Genomic DNA, 23,244 nt, shown 5'->3' with positions numbered 1-23,244 from the left:
ATATTGATTATTACTGCACATTTTGAGAACGAATTATTAAACAAACATATTAAAGTCCATTTGACTTAGACTGGAGGTTATAATTATTGCTCGCACTTTTTCTATTTAGTTAGGAAATTAGTAGCTTTTAAATTAGATTTACATTGAGCAAACATAGGATAAAATGTAAATATTATATTCATTCAAAAATGTTTTATATTTTTAAATCAATAAAGTGTTAAAAAATATTGTAAAATTCAGTTCTCTTGTTTAAAAAGTGGTCCATTATTATTTTGTCCTTAAAATGTCGTTTCCGATTCCACATTTTGTTTTGGAAAGGTTTCAAGCATTTATAAAACGCTTATATTAATTTATGTAAATGAAAATAATAAATAACACAACTTATTTAATATTTAACATAAATAGTAGATAGTTTCAAATAATATTGTATCTACCTCAACTATTTTAACTTACCGTTATAGTTAAGAAAATCAAAATGACCTCTTAAAATTACCATCATAACGTATCACAAACTTTAATTTTGTTAGTCAGTATTTCTTATAAAGGACCATTCACAGATACATATTTTTTTGTTTAATAGTTTTTTTCGACAAATTATTATTAGTATTAAAATAAATGTATTAAAAATACATGTAAATTACAAAAAATATGCAGATGCATTATAGTTATATAATATTATAGAAATGACAACAGGTTAAGTAAACCATAAACAGATTTCTATGCAATTTTCATAAGATCAAACCAAGTATGGAACAAACCAACCCTCATCTTCTCTCTCTACCAATCGTTAAGCGCATGAACTTGTCTTGAATTTCTTATCCATGTCTTAAAGAAAATGTAATAAATATTAAAAAAAGTGTAGATATAAATAAAACTGACATGCAGAGTATCAAATAAAAGCAAATGTTTTTAAGGGAACATAATGTAAAACTGAAGTAGAAATATTAAAAATAGGTTATACAGGCAACAAGCATACAATTGCGCTTCTTAACGAGGACAACATATCCACGGACAAGAAAGAACAATCAAGAATGTCAGTAAAAATAACAGCTTAAATTATAAGGACACAAAGCAATTGTTGCTGTAAAAAAGGATAACAAAAAGTATATAATATAAAAAATAAAGGACGCCGATGCCAAATACACATAACCACAAACGTCCAAGCAACGTCATTAGCATAAGGATATTACTCCATGAATAAAATATTAAATTTTTGGCAATAAAATTATTGAACCAACTAAGGAAGAGGGAGATCAAAAAGAATGAATTTAAGTATATTTCTATTTATTGTTTGAAATTTTGAAACTACAGAGAGTTAAAGTCGCCTCATAATTAAAAATTAATATTTATACAATCTTTTACTATGTTCAGAGACACCTTAATTCCGCAAAAATCTGAATTTCATAATCGTTTTAGCGAAATTAAAATGTTTTTTTCCATACAAAATTCAGTTTAAAGGTTAGAGGAAACGAAGTTAAGATATTTTGAACACAACCAACTCATACAGTAATACGTCAGTACAATATATAGCAGATTAGTGAATATCTAACTCCATAATTTCTTTAAAAACTAATATGAAAAATAGGTGAATAGGTATGTGAATTATTTAAGTTACTCCATATCTGTATTCAAGAAACACCAAAATTTTGGTAAGCACGCCAACATCTTGGTTCCGTGTCATTCAAAGGTGCAGCCTATCATTTTTGAGTGTCATTCATAGATTTTCTCTCTTGAATGACACTCAAAAATGATAGTCTGCACCGCGCATAAATGAAGTCTAACTATTAGTTTTAACATTTAAATTAACAGCAATTGCTTCTACTAATAATATATTTATCACCAATGTACGTATACTGAAAGGTAAAGTAAGACATCTTGTTGTTCTTATTTCATTGTTATCACAGGTCAAACTAGTTTCAGTATGACTTTTACTTTAAGTTTTTTAACTAATACTTTTTTAAATCTAAGAATATATAAAAAAGAAAAAGAAGTGCTCTCAATTATTTTTATATTAATCCACGCTCCTTATAGCCCGCAGCTAAAGTCGTTTCCATAAACAGTCGCGGTCGTCAGAGACATGCTATTAGCAATTTTACTTTTATTGATCTTTTGTTTGTTTATTGTTTAATATTGTTGTAATTTTTTTGTTTTCTTGTTTGTTAAGTTTCAGTTTTTTCAGGATGTATCTGTGAAGTGTTTACTGAAGGAGTAGAAAGAGTCCGATAAATTATTAATCCAGAAAACTTGAACACACGCGATATTGTGCTTACACGTCGCGATACTGGGCAACTGCAACAAGTATGTGAAACACACCGTTCATATGACACGTTGCAATACCCACTGATATTTTGGCAAGGAGATGATTGATATCACTTTAATATAAAAATGATAAACCCATTGAATGGTGGGTATCAACATCATAGTTTTCAATTCAGAATACAGACGTGAGTCTTACTTCTAAGATACTAATTTTACTGTTTTTAAATCAGGTGAGGAAACTATCAAAAAAATTAGTTCGTGTAATCCAAAATGGAAAGAAATTGTTCAAATGCTGCTTCCTGGACAGACATCAAGTGATCGGCACGACATCACCGCACGTGTATTCAAGCACAAAATTCGATCGCTGATGAACCTAAAATTTAATATATCATTCATTGACTGTTACGCGGTACGAAGTTCGCGGGGTCACCTAGTTTTAAATAAAATTTAAAAAAATTTAACTTTTTTTTTTATTATATTAACACAGTCATAAGAATATAAGAAGTTTTAATTGAATATATATATTTAAGTAGTATTTTTCATTACATTGCCCTACTTATTCAGCTCAAACGTAATCTATAACTTTCTTGTCTCAATCAAAAATGTTTCATTAAAAATTTCATTAAAGTTGGTCACAAAGTTTGTAAGTTCATTACCAACCTATTAATACAGGGTAATTCTTCCAATTGGGCAGTAAATAAATCACGAATTGATGTGACATATATCAAATATAACTGTCATGCAAGACATCATGTGTTGACTTTAAGGTTTGCCACTTTACAATATATAGCGTTTAATAAATGTTGAACCTGTTTAATTTAGAAGAAATTCAATATTAGAATGATGACTTAATAGATGTAGTAGATCCATTTCTTTAGTCATAAAATTAACTGTTATTTTCTTTAAAGAATCCAATACTGTCAGATGTACCATGGAAAGATATGAATAATGTTGTTTGTTATAACTAATAGGAATATCCAAATAATTTGCTAAATTAAAAATTTGATTGAAATCTTATCAAAACTTGCACGTATACAGCACATCTATACATAAATTAAATAGAATATATAAAATCTCATTTTAAATTAATAATAAATATAAAATTCATTTTTTTGTGTACAGCTTTTTCCCCTTTAATTAATAACTCATGGTATTCTTATTAAATTACATAAATTCAGTAATTTAAAAAAATATGATTCATATTAAGCAATTCATCAATTCTAAATTAAAGCTACACTTAAGCAAAGCAATAAACATAAATCAAAAATATCCAAAAGTGGCAGACAAATATCTGGTGAAATTAAATAAAACAGAAATATGCTCAGTCAATCAATTGCAGACGTTATTTTGCACAAATGGTTAACTATATTCTGCCTGCTAGCATAACTGCTGGCGCTCTCGTGTGAGCTTCAGCACTTTTGTCGAACTGAAGTTGCTCATCAATAATTCGGTTCGTAGGCATCTGACAGTCGAGGCCAATGGCTGAAACTTTGTCTGACCATCCGATAAGGACACCCTTGTTTCTTGAATATATTTATAAATGTAAAATTTTTTACTTGAGTTTGGTCCTTATACTTGACTTTCATATCACAGCAATAAGAAAATCCATTTGCAGTCCATTTACTGCGGATATTTCTAATCTTCTTGGGTAATAATTCAAATACGATTTTTTTTCAATAGTACACGGGTATGAGACTTTCTGTTGTAACCACATGATCACATGAAAAATTATTTGTTTTGAGATACTAATATTTTTATTGAAAAATAAAATAATCACAAAATGCTAAAAAAGTTTTGGGATAATTTTTAAAGTCCTTTAAGTTCCGCAATACCCAAAATGAGACACGATAATAGACAACACTGCGATACCAAATTTTTAATCAAAAAATATGAAACTTGAGCACAAATATTTGTGGCTGCTGCAAAAATTCACATAGCAAAAGCCGAATGTGAATTTCGGTTTCGTGGCATCCTTTTTAAGAACTACGATTACTGTGTGTATTCAACCGACCGCAAAAATGCGTTGGTACGTACCAAGAAACGTCCGCTCCGAAAGCAGCTTCGAATACGTTTTGTTCTTATGTCCTTTTTATAATTTATTTTCTATTCTAAGTAGAACTTTTGCTGCCTTATCAAGAAATGTTAGTTTGTTGGTGTTCCCTGCACTCCACACAATATCTATTTATTTCCCTTTGGTAGAGCATCATTCCTCTCTCCTCAAATTTTATATTCAATGACAGCGATAGCTAAGATTCATACTCTAAGCCAAATATGCTAAATGCTTTCCGGTACTAAAGTGCAAAGTACGCATCCTGCAACATTTCTTTCGAAAGCCGGATTATTCGTGCAAGGCAATAGTGCTGTTGTGGTAGAAATCCTTTTCGAATTATGTTAAAGCTTATTTATTTATTTTTAGAATTTCTTTTAAAAAATTTAAAGTATTTGCGAGTATAGCATGAATTTTTCAATTTCAATCTGCTGCATATTTTATAACATAGTTTATGTCAAATTTGGACCAAAAGTTGAATATAAAGTGCACCAAATATATTTTACTCATATTATTCTACACATCTTTTTAACAATTTTAAAATATTTTATGCTTCCAAATTAATTAAAGTATATTAAACGTTATTGTAGTTTGCAATCATAAAACATGCATACTTTCCTGTACCGTATTAATAAATGTTGAGATATCTGCGTTGGAACTGTATTTAGGCGACAATAAAAATATTAATGAATAACTTAACATGAATTATTCTCAATTACGAATGATGTTTATGAATGTTTCTCGTTCTTAGAAGCGATAAACTGCACCACATATCCGCGGCAATTTATTTTGGTTAAAATTTCGGAATAAGTTTTGACTTGTAATTTTTGATTCATGTACATTTGAGGAGAGAGGAATGATGCTCTACCAAAGGGAAATAAATAGATATTGTGTGGAGTGCAGGGAACACCAACAAACTAACATTTCTTGATAAGGCAGCAAAAGTTCTACTTAGAATAGAAAATAAATTATAAAAAGGACATAAGAACAAAACGTATTCGAAGCTGCTTTCGGAGCGGACGTTTCTTGGTACGTACCAACGCATTTTTGCGGTCGGTTGTATAGTATTATATTGCTAGGCGTTTTCTTTTGTACGCATCGGTGAAAATGTTCTATTTTGTAATATTAAGGCAGCATGAAACAGACAACTTCTACAAAGAAACCATTTCTGCTTCATTACAGGCAAACGAAACATCACAGTAGGTAAGCATTTTAAAAGTCATTCAAAGAAATAGTGACAGCAGCTTAAAATTATTTGAAGGCAGTATGTTACATTAATCAGACTAAAAAAGTCGCTGTAAAATACTTAAGCCCACGTTCAATTTGCCAATGCGGTATTATCAATTCCAAAAATGAAAATTACACAAAGTTTATCTCTTTTTCTCAACATTACATATTACATTTAAATCAGATTTACAAAATCATATCCTTTTATAATACTATATCATTTATTGCATTTATATTACACTTTAACCTGTGTCAATTCGAACCGATTTAGTTTGACATTCACCTATAAACGCTTAATCAATCTTTGAATTTGCCACAGTAGAGTCTATTAAAATACGGATATGGTATTTATGGAATGGTTATAAGTACCTCAAATATGATCTACGTTAACAGTGCTGGTAATTAGAGTTGCCAGCTTGTGATTGGAAATACATTTCGCACGAATCTTTTATTTATTTAGTTATTTTTAATGAATTTATAATATAATTATTATATATTCAAGGAATTAATACTATGTATAGGTTGAGTTTACTATTTATTAGTAATAGCAACATAGAATATCAGTTAAACAATCAATTGTAAATAAAAAAATACATCGCGGTAAGGTAATATACGTAGTAGAAAATATGGTAAAACGTTTTGCTATTTGATTATAAGTTATAATTCTCAATGAAAGTATTTAACTTCAAATTACGTTATTGTTAGTTTAATTGTTACTAGTATTGCACGTCCTCTAGATATATCGTTCATAATGGTAATGGTAAAGGTACTTTTATGTACAACATAACAGTTTTAGTTAAATATTGATATCTTATTTCATCCAGTCTATTCCGATCGTCTTATAACATACACATGTAGCTATGAATCCATATTGTTGTTGACAGCATATTTCGGTATTTTAATACAACCGCTACTGTTGCGCTATTTACTTTTAATAGATTAAATTGTAACTGAGTTTTCAGAAGTGTTGGTAACGGCTTTGCATTACCCCTGTATATGACATGTAAATAATTTTATTCTTCATACTAAAATTGTTGTATTAGGAGCAAATTAATTTATGATCCATTTCGCGTGGAGGCAAAGTTTGAGGTAGTTATTTAAATTGAATAGCAGCTAATATTTTCCTTGTTTTCCTGCCACAGCAGCATCTTAAAACAAGTGCTGGAATAAAATTAGAGCTTTTAAATTCATTTCTTTTAATACTAAGCAATGTTATTCTGAAATGATCAATCCAATGTTTTCGGAGTTTTGTTTTGCATTTTGTCAAACAACAGGCAAGTATGGGAACATTGTAAACTTTTTTACACTTCCATTATATAATTATATATATAGTACATACCACTAAGCACTCAACTTTCTGATATAAAATTATTTGTATTATTAGATTATTTAAAGAACCAACTTAAGAAAACAAATAGTATTGATTAATTCTTACTACCCACACTTAATAACTTCAAATTAGTTTGATTTCGTTTTCAACTAAACTATTCACATAAACATCATTCGTAATTGAGAATAATTCATGGTTCACAATTTAAACTTCATTTTATTATCGAGTCCAACTTGTATACAAAACAAAAACAAAATGCGCAAAACGAAATTATTTTGAGGTTAAAGCAAAAAGTTTAAAAGTTAAAAACCTCATTAAATTTAATTAAATCAGATTTCAGATAACTTCATTATAGATGTCAAATATTTCAGTTCATAGTTTAAGGCCGAACCGCTTCCTTTATCAGACTTCATGATATCATAACAATTTTTTTTTTAACAATTTTTAATTTTTTTAATTGGTTTCCTCTGACTTTAGATGGAGAGAATATATTTATTAAATCTTATAGCAAAAGAACGTATCTACCAAGAAGTAAAAATTAATAATTTTTATTGAAAAGAATAATTTTCAGCTCAGGATAGTTTCTGGAAAAACTCTAGCCTAGCAGTAAAGATATACCTTTATAATAAAATTACAGAATTATAACAAGTGAATCCTGCAAATATTTTCACAACCAAAACTTTATGTGTGAATTAATATGGAATACTTTACATAGCGCAAAGCAAATAACATGTCCTAACTTCCCGCAATACAGGAATTTATTAAATTTTATGTGCATAAATTTTATTGTTAGTCAAGTACTTGGAAATGATTTGTGAAGAAATGTATACGGAAACATTTTTTGGCTTCCACTTGTTTGTATGAAATTGATTTTCTTCAAATTGATTTTCTTCATGCATAAGGCTTTTCTTTGTTTTCTTAAAACTGTAAGCAATATTAGCACTTAAGTTTAAGTTTACAATTTAAAGTAAATTAATAAAGAGTTGGAAACTTTCCTTGAGTTTAACATACAAAACATTAAAGTCAAAGAAATATGTATAAGTATGTATATTGATGTGGTTTTCTATAAGAATATATGAATTCTAAAAAGAAAACAGAGATGAGAAGAAATGTCTGCCTATATAATTTCATAATTAAGTGAATATTAACTTTTTTTATCATATTATTAATTATATTTTTATTATTTTCAATATTTCATAGTTCACTTTTATAAACACAAGAGCAATAGTGTATAGTACGCTACAGTATGTACAGCTGACAAATAATACTCATTAAAGCAGACATACTACATAAATATGAAATGAAAAACATTGATGACAAAATATCACAGAGAAGTTCTGAAAGAGGTAATAGTCACCTTAGGCAAAAAGAAAATACAAAGATTGATGTGGGGTATTCACTATCGAGAGAAGTGACATTAAAATTAATTTTAAAGTTAACTAAGCATAAGGGACTGGACTATTAGGTCCTTCACCCTAATTAATAATTACTTTTTCACTTTTCAAGTAACACACAATAACTTATAAATTGTTAACCTAAGAGTCGATGATAAATAAACGATAGTGTTCAGGTATAATAAGGATTATATGTTACCTAAACACAACACAATATCATTAATTAGTCGATGTGGTATAGATGCAATAAAATCTTATAAACGCTTTTAAATTGACAGTATGTAACTTCAAAAGACCGTGCCATGACAGTTAATGCAACAACCAATTTTGCAGTTTAGAGGGCTTAATTACTTAAAAATTATAAAGCAAATAATATTTTGTAGTATTTAGCTGAATTTTGTAACAACAAATGGAAAAAACCTTAAGTAAAACTGAAAATGCTTGGGAATTCACAAAATATTGTTAGTGAACTATTCTAAATTATAGATATATATTTCGGTCATCAACATAAGAATTAAAATTGATGAATTTTTATTATTACTTTATTATTACTATTTTGTAATTTATAAAATCAATAATATAAGATCATTGTGTCTATAGAGCCCGTATGCTCCACTAGGAGAGAAGGACAGCAATAAGCAAGTAATTGTGTCTATAAGGGTAACGTTACATATTCTGATATTTGTTAAACTACAATACTATTATACAATGCAACTTCCATTTCCATTCTGATATTTGTTAAACGACAATACTATTATATAATGCAACTTCCATTATATAATTTTAATTTCTATGTCTATCCAAACCATATGAGCTAGTTTTCATTAATTAGTACATGGATGGCATAATTTTTGATGTCGATTAAGCAACTTCCTTACGTTTTTTTATTGTTCTGTTTCGTTCTGCTCTTTAGTACCTCTTGCTATAAAATCTTTCTTATGAAACTGTGGTTTTTTTTTTACGTATTTTCTCAAATAATTGATTAGCGAATATAAAAATATAGTGTGAATGCCGATTTATTATGGATCCACCAATGAAATTAACTTCAGCCGTGTGAATACACTATTTTTCTACTAAATCTTACTCTAAGTAGATTTAATTTGATAGATTTAAATAAATATATATATACATTTTTTAAATATTCAACTTTCTTCCACTTCGAAGACAAAAAACTATTTAATTGTGTAATTAAAATTTTGTATCTTATTTTAATTTAATTAGCATTTTAATGTTTGTGTAATTTTTTTTCTTTTAGGTTCAGTTTTAGATTCAGAATATCTTTACTAAGTAAATAATGAACAAGTGAGTTGTGTTGGTATGAGATATGACTACAATTAGAATATAACTTACAAAAAACATTTGAATTGCTCTTCTTAAGATAAAAATTATCTCAACGTTCTTACTTTAATTCAATATTTGAGAAAAGTTCTATTTGTTTAAGTTATGAAAATATGCATGAATTGGATGAGTAGTGCTTAACCTTGACTTGCAAGAAATATGAACTTAAAAAACGAAACGAAATGAATTTTTTTGACTTTAATTAAGTGCACTGCAAATGAATCAGTCAGAGACAGAGAATTTTAAGTATTTTTAGTTTTTATAGTGTCAACATTTGTTTTGTATATTCACAAAATAAAGCACAATAATAAGCACCGAAGTAATCAAGAAATTAGTCAAAAAGCGCACATGCCATATCTCATCTGGGCACATATCCTTACTCTTCAAGAGCTTTTGATAATAAAAGTGAAACACTTTTCTGTTTAATTTTTGTTTTCAGCTTGTCAAAAGACTGCGATTTCATATGGCAGGCAAAAAGTGTAAGGACGCTTGATAGTTCTGCACACACCAATAAGGATGCACTGTAACTTGTTTCCGAGGAGAGATAGTAGAGCACACATTTTTGAGTATTTCACTTCGTTCTTGTGTGACAACCAACCAAGAATATAAATTCAAAGAATATAATAATCCTAACAATAAACGAAAACAAACCGAATCCTTTTTCAATGGTGCAGATGATGAATGCTAGAAGTGCTGACGCAAGTCCACGTGCAGTCAAAAGTTAAAAACTTTATACTTCACTTTACTTTGCTAAGCAGGAAAGCAAACATTTTGCAAAAGTAGTGCAACGGAAAACATACATGAATAGTTGGAATTGTGCCTCATCAGCATTCTAGTTATCGGTATATTCTCATTCTCATTTCAAACAAAGAACTGTGTTAGAGCACTTGCGTAATAGATTGATACGATTGTATGAGTGCAATTTTTTTAACCTGTTTATCTAGATGCAATAACAAAAAGTTCAACTTAACTTTGATGGTATTCAGCAGTTAGGTTTCAGATTTGGTTTTCTTGAACAATTTTAATATTTTCATTTTGTTATAACTTTTTCTTTTTTCTTAAAATGCCAAAGATGTTAAAAATTTTTGAGAAGTAATTTTAGGAAAGTCGAAGTCAAAATGACTACCAAGAAGAATCCTCAATGTATATAATTGAAATTCGTAAGTATGTAGTACTTATTTCTCTGCGTAATTTAACAAATTCACTAAAATTCACAAAAAGCTTGATTTCAGTCACAATAATAAATGTCAATGTTACATGAATAATTAGGAAGTAATGCAACACCAACATCTTTATAAGTTTTCGTATTGACTGAGAGTTTCGTTTAATTGAAATTGAAGTCAAAAATATCCTATCTATTATGGATTGCAAAAACAGTATTAGTTAACACTCATTTATCAAAAGGACAATTATAAGATAATTCAATTTTTTTAATCAAGCCATTCTAGAGCAATTTTGTGATACTGTTGTAATAAATTTCAGCGTTTCATCACTGAACACTAATACTACGTCAATGTTCATAGTGTGAACCATACTATGGTATATATGCATTAAAAGTTTATCTAAAGGGGATAATATGAAAAGAGTTAGGTGTTATTGAAGGGCTGGCAAAAAGAAAACGAAGACTTTCTGCAAATTTGGTTTTGTGTTGAATCGACTATTGATTTCAGCATTGCGTTTTAATAGGCAGAATTACGTCCTACTTCTAGTCCATAATAGCACCAAAATAAACTCAACTCCACAAAACTAGAACAATTTCAACGTAACTGAATTGGTAACGGAATTTGAAATGTTGAAATTCCTACAACAGTCGTCAACTTATGGTGCTCATCCCACAGCCTTCAAGTATTTATTTTATTGCGTTCAACTGGTTCCGGTTCATTGTGATTTTGTTTGGTTTACGCAGGCAGTTCAAGTATCCATATTTTGTGTGTGCTCTGGTTTTTCTCGCTTGAAATTCGAAGTTGCTATTTCTGTAGTGTTTTTGCTGTCGCTGTATTTTATTAATGATATTAATATGACAGTGCCTCGATTTTGTGAAAATTGGAAAATATTAGCGAATGTTGCAAAAACTTTTTATAAAGCATTAAAATAACAAAATAAACCGCATATTACGTTTTATATCTCACAGCCTTAATTTGACGTCAAGGAGAATATTAGAGGAGAAACTTTTATTTCCACATTAAAAATAATAAAAAAAGTTAGACATAATGTTCAACAGCAAACAAAATAACAAAAACTTTAACATTTTTATTTACACATATTGAGAGAAAATTTAAGTTAAATTAAATTCAATGCAATTAAATCTTAATTTTTTAAATGATCGTAACTTTGCTTATTAGAACAAAAATATTAAAAATCGGATTTGTCTGAAAATATATTACAATATTTTTAATCACAACAGTGTCATCTATCGCGATCGAACATAGTTTTGAATTGCTGCGAGTATATAAGCGAGTTTATATATAAATATATAGTATACAAAATCTAATACAGTAGGATTTCATAATTTTACGCCAATAGCGGTTCCAAAATCTGGTAAAGTTTACCAACAACAAAGTAGCTACAATATTCTTTTTGTTGATTTTGGCATTGCCGTAATAAATTTACACTTAATTAAGTAAGATTTTAATGTTCAAAAATATAATATGGAAAACTCATTAAGGTATTGTAGTTTAAAACTATGGACCCATATTATAGTTTCTGTGAATATTGAATGTCTAGGTGTTATTAACAAGTACATGAAATTTCCTGTACACAACAACAAATTTAGTTACAAATAATATCAAGCGGATAGTTCAATAACTATCTATTCGATAACTTATAATCGAAATAACTAACAAATAGGTAAAAAGATTCCAGTAGCTGTAATGCTGATTACAAAAATCTATCAAACACAAAAATTTAATTTAAAAATAATTTAACTATACAGTACTACAAAAATTTGTTTAGACAGAAATAATTAGTGCTACAAAAAGTAAATATTCAGAACAAAAAATTATTTTTTTATTTATTTGCTAATATTCGATTGATATTTGTGTCCAAAGTTGAAAAGAATAAACATTTTTATTTCATTATGTCTAAATTTAAGTATTGAGTATAACAGGCCAACATACAATTCTTTAATTGTCCTGTATCTGTAAACATACATTCTTCTAAAAGTAAATGCTAAGGAGCTTTATTTTAATGAAATAAACGAATAAGACTTTTTTATTGCGACCTTAATTCAAAACACAATTCACCATAAACTCAAAAACTGATAAACTTTCTAAAAGAAAGTAGAAAGGAAATCGTTTCCGAGAAAATCATTCGATTGAATTCTATTATTTTACTGCGCATATTTGACAGTTCTAAGTGTAAAATTTCCAAATGAAAGTGTAACCAAACATTTTCTACTTTTTGCTTCAACGATTAACCTATAAGTTAGCTCGGTATGACTTGAAACTTGTCTAATAAAGTTTTAAAAATAATAATGGGAAATATAGAACAAATGCTGTAACACTTTTTGTAATTAAAGTATCAAAAGTATCTATCTAAAAAACTCTGAAAAAATGTACTGTACCCTGAGCATTATCACGTTTAACCGCCTGTGTTACACAAAGTCAGTTAGTGTCTTGTATCTGTCGTTTTTACATTCACTCGCATGATTTATGTAAAGCAGATGCAGCAGCTCTTCGGGAACATAAGCTAAAACTTAGAACTGAAGTATTTTTACCTCGCTTATCATGATGCATATTAGTTCTCTGGAAGCATGTATATTCGCACTCTGTATGGTTTATATCTGTTGTGCGCTTCACTTGACTAGTTACGTTTTATATACAGAATACAAAGTCATAACTTAGGACTTTGTTCCTTTCAACCTTACGTAAATTTCACGTACTGCTTACTTTTGCCGTTTATGTACTCAATTTCAAATTATTGACATGCAAATATGAGATTGTATTTGCTTAAGAATATTTTTTAACAAACTCAGCCCGTTGGAAAGAATTGAGCACTACATATAAAGTAAGACAAGCAACAAGACATATACACAATGTGATGAATATTCAAACTAGAGTAAAGAGGAACAAATTTAGGAGGAAAAACGATTTTTACCATTATCTTCACAAAAGGAACAGAAAAACCCATTAACAGCCTGGGAAGAAAAAGAAATAATAAAATTAATATGGAGAGTATGACTGAAGGAAGAAACATTCCATAATTAAAAACCAACAAACAAATAGTTACATAAGCTCTAAATGTATACATTATTATAATGATTTAAGATCTAAAATCAAATGTATATAACCAAAATATTGTACCAGGAATCATATCATGCAGGTAGAAAATCGCGGCTTTGTAATAAAACATTAAGCAGTTATGAAAATTATGGTCGTAACCATTTGCTCTGTAACCAAGTGCATACTTTGGGTCAACTAAGCAAAAAGCATATCTTATACACCCTTTGTCATTTTTTATATAGTATAGTTGACTTTCAAACCTAATTTACAAACCCAATAGTAGAAGTCAATTCAGTCTGAAATCAGGCTTAAACCATGTTCTTAGAAATTGATAAAAACAAAGAAATAAATAAATTCATTGTGGATATTTATAACCCAAAGCTCAATAATAATACAAGAAGCTCATTAAGGAGCTTCTGTGATCTCTATAATTACATTTTAGAAGTGCTGGTGCTTTTTATAAACGCAAAACTTTATACAAAAGTGTTCTGATCTTTGTTGAGGCTGAATATTGCCTGATCCTTGCATTTGCTAACTGTACTAAACAGGATAATGTGTAATTTGCTGACAGGAAAATTCTAAACGAGAACAAATGGCACTACTTAGATTAATAAATAAGTCGGTACAGGTACACGATAAGTAATATTCTAGCCTTACATTATAGATGCTGTAAATTCACAATGTGATCCATCCCAAAATTGAGGAAGGATGGAATTTCAGGAACCTTACAAAGATAGGTTGATATGGAACTGATCATACTGGTGGTTGTAATTTTTGTGATTTATATAAAGATTTTAACTGAATTCTTAAATGCATTGATACTAAAATGAATTTTATTCTGGTTTCTAATAATTTTTCTTATTATTTACTACTGGAGTCACTATTTATATTTTGATCCTAATAATGCAAAAATACTAACTTGTCGTTAAAAATTGTTTTATTGTTTCTCGAATTATTATCCTTTATGGGTAATACACGTTTGCATGCGTTCGAACCATTTGTCAAAGCATTTCTTTCAATCTTCTTCAGACAGCACCGAAAATTGCTTTATTGTTTCTCGAATTATTATCCTTTATGATTAATACACGTTTGCATGCGTTTGAACCATTTGTCAAAGCATTTCTTCCAATCTTCTTCAGACACCTCCAAAATATGGTTTTTAAATGCAACAACGGCCATGCATTTTATCCTTCACGTTCGGGAACAAGAAGAAGTCATTGAGTACCAAATCAGTACTGTACGGCGGGTGACCCATCATCTAGATTTTTTGAATGTCGATTATTAGACGATGTGTGAGCACTCGCATTGAATTGATAGAGATGGAGAATGATCCGATGGCGGTTTTTTGTTTTCCGTATTTCACTGAAGACTTCCGGTAAACAGATGATTGTTACGTTCCTGTAATGGTATGGATATAGTTGCCATATAACCAGTTTTCCCAAAAAACAAGCGACCATTTGTTTCGAAATACTTTAAGCGCGAATATCTTTTGTTGGATTTGGTTCATCTTGAATCACCCATACAGTCGACTACTGTTTACGTTCCCGCTCATACGCATTAACACCTAACAATAATCAGTGCTGCCAAGGCTCAAAATATTAATAGTGACCCTCGTACTTAAATCTAGGTTCAGAAATTAGCTTAAGTGACTATTTATTACAAATTTTCGCTTTAAATATTCATAATATATGGTTATTCGTTTGCGTGTTAATTACTTGAGTGCGCCTTTAAATTTTTTCGTTATAGTTAATCACGAAACATTATCCAAAACCCTTAACAAGCACAAATATCTTACTTACCTGCTATTATAAAAATTTGAATAATTTTTTAAAAAAATCCAGAGAGAATAAAATTTTATTTAAAAACAAGCGACAAAAAAATTTAAAATATGAGAGTACTTAAAAATAAAAACTGCTTTGTAGCAAATGAAGTAAATAAAATATAACAAATAAAATTGTAAGATATGAAATAAAAGCCAAAAAGGATATTATAAAAATAAAAAAAATATCTGACCTTTTTTACGTCTTTGATGCACGAAAAACCAGGCAACCAAAGCGACATTGACCAGCAAAAAGCCAAAAGCTGCCAGTGAAATGCCAATTATTACCAGATTTGGTGTATTGGAATCCTCGGTTAACTCTGTTGGCATCATTTCAAGACCTTTTGTGTGAGTGGAGTTTTTAATAACATTTTTATGTGAACCAATAGACATCAGCAGGACACAGAATGCAGGTTTAAATTTAGTGCGAATAGTGTCAGTGTAAAATAAAAATAAATCAAAAGTGAAAAAACGCAAATAAATAAAATGAAATAATATATAAATAAGAAAATGTTAAATATTTATAAAAATTGTATGTGAACCAAATATTTCCACAGAAGAAAACAAAATATGGGAAAATTCGAAATCTGCGCCTCGTTTACGTTTACTTTAAAGTTCTACAAACGTCAGATAACTTTAGAAAAAGAAATCTGTTTGATTTTATTATTCTCCGGAATCCGAAAAACCTGATAATTCAGCACTGACATACGTAAAAACTCGCATCAGTTAAGCACAAAATAGAAATTTACAGAAAATAGATGAAACTCAAAAAACCGAAAATTGAAAACTAAAATCCACTAAAATAAAACTTAAGGGCATACTAGGAAAACAGATAAGGTAATTGCTGATAAAATAATAGATAAACTCATTAAATATGGAAGCAATACAGACATTTTTGGTAAATGCATCATATTCCAGTAAATATATGTGAGAGTGTTTGTGAGTATTTGTGTACCGTACCTCGTTTAAGCCGCTTCTGGTTACGTCTATGCAAACAACAGCCGATGATAAACACATTCAGCAACACAACAGTAATGCCAGACACTACTCCAATCAATAACAACAGTCCTGAAGTACCTCCTAGCGGTGTGGAGCTCGTGGTAGGCGGTCCACCCAAGGATGAGGCAGGTTGTGAAGGCGGTGGAGCTTCTAATCAATTGCGAATATAAAAATTTTGCGAAGTATTGAAAAAGCAGCAGTGAAAACAAATGACACAAATAATGAAAATATTGTAGTGCATTTACTATCCAAGGAAAGAAACGAAAATATTTGAATTTCTATAAGATAGTTTTAGTCTTAGTTTCTGTAAAACTAAAAATCAAATAGTATCCTAGTGCAGCTTAAGATTATTTGCCAATGGGTAGCATCACAATGCCTATTGCTGTCATCACAATGAGGTTAATATTATTTGGTTTTTTAATATTTAAATCTGTGGAAATATATCTATTTATCGATTATGTCAAAAACATTTACCTTTCGTTTGTGCGCGCTGTAAGTCAGGCATATATTTGCTTTGCCCCAAATCATTAAAGGCCATTACGGAAAATAAATACAATGTGTTCATACGTAACCCCGTAATAGTAAGCTTATGACTATTCGGCAATCCGTCGATGTATTTATACTGCTCACGATGTGCCTCTCTAAATAAACTTAAAAATGAAATAAACTACAAATTATTTTTCTTTCTTGCTTACCTATAGCGCACCCGATAAGAGGCTTTAAGGCCACCATCAAACCCAGGCGTCCATGTCATCGTCACCGAATCATGAGTTATATTAAGTATATTAAGACTGAGCGGCGTATCCGGTTGTGATGTAATATCGAGTCTGACCGTCTCGGCCGCTTGTCCCAATTCATTTTTTGCAACACATTCATAAGTGCCATAATCCGCGGGAGCGACTTTCTCTATAATCAAAGTTGACTCATACGTCAATGAATCTATTTTCTTTTCTTCCACTTCATATTTGTGTGTACTCTTTATATCAGCGTTGTCATGCCGCCAAATAAAGTTGGGTTTAGGAGATGCTTGTGCACGGCAAGGCAATCGACCACGTTCATTGGTGCCACTTGCTGCTCGTAGCAGTGTGGGCGACTTATCAATTTCTGGTGCAACTGCAAAACGACGTTAAAGATTATGCACAAGTAAGCATGAACGTATTTGACTTCGTCAGCAGCAATATGCTGAATCTACTATTGCCTAACAGAACTACTTACATTTGACAATAAGAAGTACATCACGATTTGTTGGATTTGCCACACGGTTATCGGCAATGCAACGAAAGTTGCCAACATCCTCCCGTTGTGCGTCCTTAATGTGCAAGTACGAAGTGCTATTAGCAAATGTAGTTGAAGTTTTAACTGTCATGTCATAGCCAAGACGTTCCCATTTGACGTGCTCTTCAGTAAGTGGTTTCCCTTCTACGCTACATGACAACATTGCATCTTCACCAGGATTTACAATCACGTTTTCTGAAACCGATTTGATAGTTGTGCCATCTGTCAGCCACCAAAAATTAAAAGTTATACAATTATTATTAAATGGACTTTAGTTAAACGAATTTTACTAGTTATGTTAATCAAACTAATGCATTGATTTATTACTTACACTCTACGACTACGGTTATATTTAAACTGGCTTTGCCCTGAGAATTGCTCGCCTCACAAGTGTAAATGCCCGCATCACTTCTATGCAATTTCGTAAAATTTAAATTACCGCCTTCAGCATAAATACGATGTTCGCCATTATCTCTTGATGGAATTTGCTGACCATCTTTCATCCAATTATATGCAATTGACATGGGATTCGCATTTGCTAAAAGCACTACTTGCATTGATTCCCCTTCTACCCCAACTGCAGTATTCGAAGGCGGTGGCACAAATTTAGGGCGGTCTAAAGGTGCACCAAAAACAGAAAATTCATCTGAAATTTTGAATCTCTAAGAGTAACTATTTTTTCGTACTTACACAGAACATCCAAGCTAACTGCTTCATGAACACTACGCTGCAGTGCTTCGTTGGCACTTTGGCATGTGTAAACAATGCCGTTCATTTCCTGGGTAATATTTACCCTGAATCCCAGAGTTGAAACTATACCACCCCAAAGTCCTGGTTTGGAGGTATTATTAATGCCTACGAAAAATAAAGGAGTAAATGCAAAAACGAGAAAAGCTAACATAAAATATTCGTATCCGGTTATGTTTAAAAAAGTGACTAAATAGGATGTGAAATTCAAAACAAGCAAACGATACACTAAACGATATTTACAATACTTAAAGCGCGTTTTATATTATCGCAAAAATAACTCAGTGGCTTAGAAGATTTTGAGCTTAAATTTTTATTTTCATTTGAAGTTTTTAATTTTTTATGCATATGAAGGCAATACTCTATGTTTCAAAATTTTCATATATTTAAAGGTTTTCAGAAAAACAAAACTAACGCTGGTAACGCCTGCACAGCCTGTAGTTGAATACTTAACGGCGCCGTCCAATTTGTAGTAACACACCCCTTCTTGCCTGTCTGCACATGAACACAAAAATAATATAACAAAAGCAGAAAACAAAACCCCAACATTTGGAACAATAAAACAATGCAAGAGCATCGCATCCTGTTGATCCAAAAATGTCTTAATTTTGGGCAGCACTCCAACTGCTTTAGTTTATTTCAATTGAAAGCAAATTTAAAAACGACTCTGTGTGTCAAGACATTAGGCTATATAAGAGATTTCTGACATTCTTTTCCACTTACCATCGATTGGAATACCATCCTTCCACCACGACAGTTTTGCCGGTGGATTACTTGAACTGGAATCACAAATTATCGTTGCCATCACGCCAGGTTTTAATTCCTCAGGTTCGATCCGTATTTTTACAGTTTCAGGTGCAACTAAGTGAAGTATAAAAGTTGAATTCATTTTATATTAAGAAGTGCATAAAAGTATATAAAGGCATATTTATTGAGTATATATGAGCCAAAAAAACTTACAATGCACACTAAGGGTTGTTGTTTCAAAAATTGGTATTTCGGTGGCCGTGTTGGATGCTTCACAGCGGTATTGAGCTTGGTTATCTGATACGTTAGCTAAAATAGTAATCTCAGCAGAGACAGATTTGTCAGCCGTGCGAATAACTGAATTAATCTGTCAAATACAATACAGTATTGTTTAATGTTTAAAAATTTTATAATTTTTATATATTATTACTTTGTGCACATTCTATATATTTCTATGATATGTTTTTAAACTTTAATGTACTTATAATTAAACTGAAATGAAATTTTGTTAAAATAAAATATTTCGTTTCAACGATATTTTTAAAAAAAACAAAACAGTTCCATGCTGCTTTTTGTTCTAATAACATACTCATTTGTTGATTCTAAGTTCCATCTACAGCCGTTATTCCCATTACGGCTATCACTTGGCTGAAATAACAAAACTGTCGCACCAAGCAACTAGGTACATTGAAACGTTTTGTTTTGCTCCACTGCAACACCTTAAACACTGACAAGCAACGATCCGTGGCTAACACCGTGTAAACAAGGATAATGTTTCGCAATTTGCATATTAAACTGTGGGCGAGCGTTAAGAGTATTAATATACATAGGTGTGTAAAAGCTGAAGCTTTCACATGGGGATCAGTGTTTGTAGGTTGCGTTCACATTTTTGGAAAAACTGATAAGAGAAACATGGCAGAAATATTTGCTTAGTCTACCCAAATGGAGATGTTTTTTGCTGTAGACAGCTGTAATGTGCTTTGTCACAATTCTCAGATTCTATACTGGTCATGCAATTAACTAACTTAAGCACCACACAGCTGCGTTAGTTTACATCATTAAGAAAATACCAAAGGGTTTGTAAACAATTTAGAAATGGACTGCAATATACATATATAGCGCAACCCAACAAACACAACAAACCTCACAACGCCCAACATAACTAGTACATAAATTTTCATTTTAATACCGTCGCTTTCAATTTATACTGAAAGTCAAGATTTTATGAGTTAACACGGCTGCATTTTATTTCATTGTTAGACATTTTAACATCAAAATATGTCACAATGGAATATTTGAATTGTAGTTTGATACCACTGCTGCATCAAGGAGACATGCAGGCCAGCTAGAACTAAAAGTCTCAAAGAAGACAACTCCGGTAGTAAAGTATTTGTATTGCATACTTATAAATATGAATTAAGTTTATTGCATCGTACTTTCAAGGACTCACCCTCTTATCATTTTTGTACCAAGTCAATGTGGCCAAAGGATTTCCTCCTGATGAAACACACAGCAGTTTTTGCACTGAACCAGCTGGAATAATTTGTCCTTCCATATAACCCGAAATTAATGGCGGCGATGGTGGATCTAAAAAACAAAACAAAGAAATTAAGGAAACAAAGCAAATAAATTTTGGAAGTGAAAAAATCGAGCGTGAAATTGCACAAGACGACCGTAAAATTATGAACAAATTTTTTTAAACACATATTGAAAACATAAGTAAAAATAACAACCACGTGGAGCAGCGATCGAGTGTTCGCTATAAACGAACAGAATAGCAGTCGTAATTTTATTCAGAGTACAAAAGCAAAAATAAGCCACCGTGGACTTGCCGGACAAATGCCTGAGGGTCAGTTTGTATTCGTGTTATTCAATCACATCGTTCAAGATGGCGGCAGGAGCAGAGGCATTCACAATGGTCGCAACAAAAAATGCTGATTATGAGCGCAACGAAAAGTGGCAGCACAAAAAAATTTAAAATCATTATACAGCAAAATTCGACTCTTACTTTATTATTGTTTTTGCTATTGTTCTACTGTTTTTGTTTTGCGTGGAGGTTGTTGTTGCTTTGGTACACATTTAACTTTTTATTGCTTTCATTGCTGCTGTCCACTTAGTGTGCCTTAAATTTTTATTTAATTTGAGCACATAAAAATTCCCTTAAACCCCAAAGCAAGGCAGAGCAACCAAAAAACCAAAAAAAGTTTTATTGCTCTTCTGTTTTTATTTTTATTTTTATTTTTAATTTTACATTTTCATTTTATGCTATTTTAGGTATTTAGACTTGGAGCCTCGCTTGCAGCGCCTCGTATTCTCCGCATGTTTTGCAAAAATACTGGCGCTACTAAAAAGGATCAAAAACACAAAAGGAAAAGTTTAGTTTTGCATACTGGATGAAGAACAGAAAGGATGCTGTGATATGTTAAGAGGGTGAAATTTAAAATTACTTGGCCCAAGTTAAATGTTCGAAGGTGCGTTTAAAGGTTTTCGCTGAATATTAGTGCACCTATTAATTCCCACTTTGTTTTAAAGGCAAAACAAACAAGAGTTCTGAAACAATTGAAAATATTTTTTAAAAATTCATTTTTAAACAACAAAAATAAGAGAAAAACTCTAAAAAATGTAATGGATGATGTCTATATATTTATTATGAAACCAGGATTTTTGAATATGACATATAGCCAAGATCAAATTATAAAGTTATTCCACAGATTACTCTACGGATAACCAAAACCTAGAAGTTGTTATTTTAAAACTTCTAAGATTATAAAACAAAAATAAAAATTTTTAAAAAATATGTACAGCAATATTCGAAAGAACACTTTACTATCAACTTATGTTATAAAAAATAATTATGTACATATGTTATGTATGAAGTAGCACTAACAATTCTTAAGGTTTAAATATTTTAATATTCCTGAAAATTTATGTTTTATTGAAATTATACAATTTATTAAAGATCTTAAGTTATTTAATAATAGGATACAATTAATTCTATACATTAGCAACGATGGTTTCTTCCTTTTTAGTAGAACAAAACTGATACTGTTGGCACGTTCCTTAACGGTTCACCATGTCATATGTTATCATCTTAACTAGATGGATCCGTCTAAAGATACAGAATATCGTATTTGCCTACAAGCAGATTCGACTTCCAGTCACATTTCATATAACTGTATGGTTTTGATATTAGCCACGAGGCGGCACTAGGTTGAGAGTTCTTCTCCCTGAAACCGGGTTGTTAATATGTCCTAAACCACTACCATTTTAGCTTTCATTTGATGGGCGGAGTGTCTTGTGTTCAGTGAGAATCGGCAATCAACACAAAATATCAATCATCAATCACAGTGCTCCGCTTTCTAGAGCTAGTAGAATTTGTATCCTATTTATTTTCTATTTTATTTTATTTTATTCAATAGTATAACTGTGCATTTTACGCAATAGAACAAAATACCGGTAACAAAACGTTAAACGTTAAGTTCATTTTGTTATCAATAATATTTTAATGAAATGCAACAAACGAGATTCTAAAATTTACTTCACAGAGTAAGCTTAAATTGAACTTCATTTTTATCTTTAAATGGATAGCTGAATTCTAACGTTAAGAATCAAAAACATCTGCACATTTTATAAAAATGTTGCATATTAAAAGTGCAATAAAAATGTGCAACTGCTGTTATTTAGCGCATTCATGCTTTGATTTCACACATTCTTATATCAAAATGTAGATATATTATATTTTGTGTTGTTACATAATCATTATAAATGAATTTATACAAAATGTGAAAATTAATTACGTTTTTTTTTGCGTGGTAAATTACAAAGAAGTAGATACATAGCAG

At 30.5% G+C, this 23,244-nt stretch overlaps 1 protein-coding gene across 1 annotated transcript in view; it reads right to left on the bottom strand.

The window, feature by feature from the left end:
• The window catches only part of LOC119677367 (nephrin), a gene marked incomplete at its 5' end in the record, with an annotated part of 83,435 nt that overhangs the window by 43,246 nt on the left and 16,945 nt on the right, over positions 1-23,244 (bottom strand). The window contains 9 exon segments of the mRNA XM_038088679.1: positions 16,595-16,783; positions 17,108-17,274; positions 17,329-17,746; positions 17,849-18,130; positions 18,240-18,524; positions 18,599-18,763; positions 19,379-19,516; positions 19,616-19,769; positions 20,853-20,989. Coding sequence (XP_037944607.1) covers positions 16,595-16,783; positions 17,108-17,274; positions 17,329-17,746; positions 17,849-18,130; positions 18,240-18,524; positions 18,599-18,763; positions 19,379-19,516; positions 19,616-19,769; positions 20,853-20,989 — 1,935 coding nt within the window.

Source organism: Teleopsis dalmanni, chromosome 2, assembly GCF_002237135.1.
Source record: "Teleopsis dalmanni isolate 2A chromosome 2, ASM223713v2, whole genome shotgun sequence".
NCBI lineage: Eukaryota > Metazoa > Arthropoda > Insecta > Diptera > Diopsidae > Teleopsis > Teleopsis dalmanni.
The sequence above is the reverse complement of the archived record's forward strand: the minus strand, read 5'-3'. Positions and strand labels throughout refer to the sequence as shown.